At 31.0% G+C, this 6,139-nt stretch overlaps 1 protein-coding gene across 1 annotated transcript; it reads left to right on the top strand.

Annotated features, from left to right (window-relative positions):
• Positions 1-537: 537 nt before the first annotated feature.
• Positions 538-4,003, top strand: LOC140832774 (uncharacterized). The gene is made up of 6 exons (XM_073196947.1): positions 538-963; positions 1,330-1,414; positions 1,611-1,771; positions 2,932-2,959; positions 3,113-3,221; positions 3,655-4,003. The coding sequence occupies exons 1-6, from the start codon at positions 757-759 to the stop codon at positions 3,734-3,736; spliced, it is 672 nt and encodes a 223-aa protein (XP_073053048.1). The 5' UTR covers positions 538-756; the 3' UTR covers positions 3,737-4,003.
• Positions 4,004-6,139: the final 2,136 nt, after the last annotated feature.

Here is a 6,139-nt window from a genome sequence, read left to right as displayed (position 1 = left end):
TCTTCAAGGTTTCGTTTAATTCTATCATTGAATTTGTGTAAAATAATATTGTGGTGATTAAAATGTTGGAGTAGGGTGTTGAATTGTATTGAATAAATAATATATTATATATGTTTGGTTCGGTTACTTAAATTTGAGATAAAATGTTAAAGTTTGTCGTTTTTCAATAATTAATTAATATAAAAATTTTAAAATAGTGTTGGAATTTTAATTCAATAATTTGATTGAAGTGTGTAGTGAGATAAAGTAACTAAAACACAAAGAGTAGGTCTTTTATGAGATGTCTTCACGAATCTTTATCTGACGGGTAACTCTACCGATATTCACAATAAAAAATAATAATTTTAAAAAATATGATTTTTTATATGATCTGAATTGATTAATGAAACAAATATGATTTTTTATATTAAATTTTTTTTACGCATATTATGATAAGAAGTCAAATCAATTATAAATTTAATTTTTTTTTTCTGAAAAAAAAAATTAAAAAAAATACTTTAAAGAACGTTAAATTATTAATTTTTAAAAGTTTTTTAACCTAATTGAAGCAGGGAGAATGTCGGACGTTCCCGAGTCTCCATGGAAACCCAACCTGTGACGACACGCTGAAGGGGAGAAAGAAACTGATTGATTGGATTAATTAATTAATTAATCATTATGATGAAAATTTCAGACAGTGGATAGCACAAAGTGATCGGATTCAATCGAGACTCGCCTTTTGTGATGTGTATTTGTTCATAATTTGCGAAATTAATTATGGACTCGGATAGGGTTCGTGTGAAGCGGAAAACCCTTGAGATGGTGCTTCAGCAATGTCAGATTGCAATCCAACAGCTCGCTTCTGGCTGTGATGATGATGATGATGATGATGGGCGAGAGGAAGATTGTGAGCTCGATAGTGTTCCTCAAGACTCCACAGGCACCTCCTCTAACCCTGCTTACTGCGACACCGACACGCCGGAGGTAAAGGGACTTGCTTTAAGTAGTATGGGTTTTTCATTCATATGTAGCTACATAGTGATGCTGACCTTAAAAAGTTCCAATTTTTAGGATAATTAAAAGAGAAAAATGTAAGGTTTATGCCATGTTTGATGACTGGTGGATTTGGGCAGAGCGGATCATGAGAATTTTTTATTTAGTTGGAACAGAACTCGTAGTTTTATAAAATTTTAAAGATTTTTTATTCGAAAAACACCCGTGTTGCTTCTCCTTGTTGATCCAGGTTCTTTTATTATTGTTATTATCTTTTTTATCCTTGGAAAATTGACTTCTTTAAATTAGCTTTCTGATTTTGATTCCCATCCATACAATGTGTAATGTTTGTTGCAGTTTTATGATGTGTTGAAATCTAGACTTGAATGTCCTGATTTCCTCAAGAAACTAGAAAAGGCGTCGCATCCACAAAATATGACTGGTATGAATAAAAATTGCTTCTCAGACACATGTAGGCAGTTTTTTACGTTCTTTTTCAGACCAGTGGATTGAAATAGAATGATTTTATATGATAACACGAACAAGATTCGTGGAAGGGTGATGAGATCTTAATCTATTTTTCACCTTTACAAATATAATTTTGACTGTAACTTGGGTTTACATTGTATATGATGCAGAGGAAAGCAGTTCCTGGGACATGATCAGCGAAAATGATCTTTGGGAAGGTGGAAATGTTGACTTAGACTCAGAAGATTATGTTTTAGTTAGTCAAGAAGATATAATGGAGGGTATTGCGGCCTTCATGGCTGCGTATCTATCGTCTCTTAAACAAACTAAGGTGATGATAAGTTTCTTGTTACTTACCCTCGAATCAATCATCACATGACAATTTTGATCCAACTTTGTTACATACAGAATCCTCTTTAACTAAGATTTATGTACTTGGTCGCGGTCCACTGAAGTCCATGTACTGTGTACCCTGTATTGTTTGAGATGTTTTAATTGAGCCTACAGAGTCACTTTATTTATTGATTTGAAGGTTATTGACCCTCAACTCCATGAATGAGCTCAATTTGATCTCATTGATTTTGGTTGATTGACTTCTGACATTAATCAAGCCGCTTTAAATATTTTCTTTTCGATTTCTTAATTTCTAATGGGTTTTACTCTAATTAGTTTATTTAATCATCTAAATGGTTGAACTCGTGATGCTAGGAACCCCGTGGATCAACTTGAACACTGTGATATTTCTCAGAGTTTCGACTAATGTTTAGTTTTGCTGACCTTTTTACTTTATTCAATTGTATATGTGCATCTACTCCCTTTATGATTGGTGTACTTGCGATTCTTGAAGTAAAATGTCCGACTGTTGATTGATAACTGACCACATGCACAAGGTTTAGTGGTATAATCAATTTGTGGAAGGAGCATGCATGTATTCCAAGGATTAAGGTACAACAGTACAAGTAAAGTAATTTGAATTCACTCTCAGCTCTATTTATATTAGAAGATCTTCCACTGAATCACTAGGCCGTTTGAGGTCAGGCAATTGTACATTCTGAATATACAAATTTAACTTGTTTTTTTAACAATTTATGATTCTTACCAAATTATATCTGCGTGTTACAAAAGTAAGAATTGTATTATATTCCAGTTTTTCATTTCTACTTGATACGGCTGGCATGAACTTTCCTTCTTATATTATTTTACCTTTGCTGCAGAATTAGAGTGGCTAGATGTAAACTACCATAAACTATAGAACCTTAAGTTGCATACCTAGGATCCAAACCTTCGCTGCTGATAATGTGGATGATTCTCATGCAGAATGTTAGCAGAAAGACTTTATGCTTTGTTAGCTTTTGCAGTGTTAGTTTAGTTGTTGAGTTTCATAATCACCTGTTTTCTTGCTTTCCAGTTTCCTATTCTTTTTGCTGCATGTGGCTCTTATCCTTTCAGATGGTTTTTCTAAAAAAAAGTTATTTGCTATATGATTTGCAGGATTTGACACCCAATCAGCTTCAAGAGGGTGGGTCCAACTATTTTTTTCCCACGTCATGTTTTGGAAACTGAGTAGAGAAAAAATTGCATTTTAGCCAATTCAACACTGTTTGTTCTCTATTGAATTTTGTAATCGGAGATAGTGTCTAAGGGGTGTAAAATGTTGTGAAATTGGTTTCAGTGCTTAGCAAGACATTCTCTATCAAAAAGAAGAAGGGCAAGCTTAGGAAGGCATTCGATGGAACAAAAGTTATCTACAATGTAGCATCTTGGGGAGCTACAGCAATTGGGTTAGTTACCTTGAGCAAATTAGCAAACTCACAATGTTGTTTCCCAGCAGATTACTATTATAACATGGCGTTTTAGGAACCATTAGTTCTATTATTAGGGCGATGACACATTGTTCAACAGCCAGTCTAACTTTGCACAAGCAACTTCCTTTTTTTTTCTACTGATAATCTGATGACCTAAATAAAGAACTTTTGCTATATTTTGTAAAAATCCTTGGGGTTTAGCATGCGAAAGAAAATGAAAATTCCGTAATATCCTTTGAGGTGTTACTGCTATTGGTTCCTTCAGGTTTTTACGCTTCTATCATTCTATGTTGTTTCGTGCCAAATATGAATACAGACTTGAGGTCTTTCGTATCATTTGTCTTGAACTTTGTAATGTCTAATCTGGCATTCTAACTCGTACAATGATTTCCTTCTCGGCATGAGACAGGATATATCAAAACCCAGCCCTTTTGAGGGCTGCCTCTGCAGCATTCTGGACTTCTTGTCATGTTATTTCAAAGCTCTTCTGAACTGCACCAGGGACTTCGGAATTGCCTATGCGCTTGAGGTGAAACAATCTGGCTTTTCTCGTTTCTTTGTAACATAATCGACGTATTCTCTGTTCTTTTTACCCTGTAAATAATTATTTGATGTGATCCATATGCACTCATGTCTCTGTTAGTGGATATTGTAAATGTGTTTCACTTATTGAACTTTTTTATGGTTATGATTCATGTAACAAATGATTTCAGAATCAGAATACTATATAAATGTGTGATAGCTGAATTTAAATTTTATGATCTCACTTCTCTAAATATTTAAAATATATTTGAAATCTATAGAGTTGAAATTCATGATCCAAACACTTTAAATGTTGGTTGAATTTGAGATAGGTTAAAAAAGCCTTCCGGTCAAATTCAAAATGTGGATTAAACCTTAAAGTATGAATTTTTGTATATATTTTTATTTTATTTATTTATAATAACTTTATTGTCTCTGTTTACCCAAAAAAATTGAAAATACAGTAGAAAAAAGTCAAAAACTAATGGTATTTAGTATTTACTCAATTTTCCAGCCTACATACGGCAATTGAAGCTTCGCTAATGGGATATTATTTCCCATAACAATGACATGGTTAAATTTAAATATTCAACATATTTTTTCACGAGAGCCTCAAATTTGAAACGATATTTTAAATTTGATATCCAATAATAACAAATCTCTCCCTCAGTTAAAAAAAAATATATAATAATTCATAGTGTGTCGATTTGAACCCCAACCCCACCTTCAATTGAAATTATAATTTAAAAAAAATGATTAGCCAGATATGATTCAAAGATAAAATTGCAATCAAATAACATGTTCAAATGGTACAACGATAAAATTATATTCTCAATTATTGTATTTATGTTCAAAAATCTACTTATAGTTTGATGAAAAGTAAATCTCTAATAGATATTGGTTGACAATGACAAAGCAAGATAATGATACATTAGCAATACTATTTACACTATTTGAAGACGTGACTTCAGATTTTATCGATTGCTCGGTAAACGAATATATAGAATTATTCAATAAGGTATACATAATTATAAATCCAAATGTCAATTTCCAAATTTATTTATTATTAAACCGTCCAATTAAATTATATTATAACATGAACCAGATGAAAAATTTTCATTGCTCTTGACAACCCAACCCAATCAAGGAAGATCATGTATTTCTTTTCAAGCTGGATCAAGAAATTGATAAACAGAAAAAACCCTTATCTATAATAGTGAAAGGATTCCAAAGGCCGCTAGTCAGAAATCTTCAAAACAAAAATGGCTATAGAGCAAGAGACGCCAACCAATTTCCATGATCTCGAAAGGGAAAGAATAAAAAGATTCATCAAAAATTATAAGAGTAAGTCTCTTGTGAGACGGTCTCACGAATTTTTATCTGTGAGACGAGTCAACCCTACCGATATTCACAATAAAAAGTAATATTCTTAGCATAAAAAATAATTTTTAAATTTAGATTGAGATTAGAACATGTGAACTGAATTGAGGATAAAGGATAGCCCTGTTTCTTGGTTTCTTTTATAAACTCTCATTTCTTTAATGTTAAATGCATAAATCAATTGCAATACCGTGTAAGCAGGGATCCCACTTCACACTTTCTTCTCTTGCTATTTTAGGCTGAAGTGATTTTGAAAATCCGAGCCGAGTTTCCTTCAAAAACCACTGCCAATACAGTTTTAATAGAGATGCCATTGCCAACATGTACAACCAGGTAAAGTTCAGTTGGTTGCACCTTCATTAATATGTTTTTTTTAAATGATTACTCATTTTAGGATCAAATACCTCCATCAGCAGTCGGTCCTATAAAAGTTTTAAAAGTTTTTTTAAGAATATATATATATATATATATATATATATATATATATATATATATATATATATATATATATATATATATATATATATATATATATATATTTGAATAACTATTTTATAAAAACGTTTTTTATATCTAAAACAATTAAGAAGGTGTTTATACAACCATTCTATAAAAACTTTTTAATTATAAATTTTTCTATTTTTTTGTAATTTATTACTCGTTGACCCACATTTTGTTTTATTTTAAAAACATAAAAAAATATCAATCAGTTATTCTTTAAAATTTATATTTGAAAACAATTTTTAAATAATATTTTCATAAAAAATTCACAAATTGTTTTTCCAAATATATGTTTAAATTTTTAAAACTTATAAAATAATAAAAATATTTTTAAAATACTTGTCAAAACATAGTACTAATATCTTTTATCAAATGAATATGCTTAGTGTTAGCTAGTGTTGGTTAGTAAGCCTTGAGTCAATCCAATAAACGTGTTTTGTCATATTACGTTTCTTAGGTAGTCAATTACTATAAATAGCCTTTTGCTTGTC

Source organism: Primulina eburnea, chromosome 5 (assembly GCF_022965805.1).
Source record: "Primulina eburnea isolate SZY01 chromosome 5, ASM2296580v1, whole genome shotgun sequence".
NCBI classification, from domain to species: domain Eukaryota; kingdom Viridiplantae; phylum Streptophyta; class Magnoliopsida; order Lamiales; family Gesneriaceae; genus Primulina; species Primulina eburnea.
This window is presented reverse-complemented; position numbering and strand designations above follow the sequence as displayed.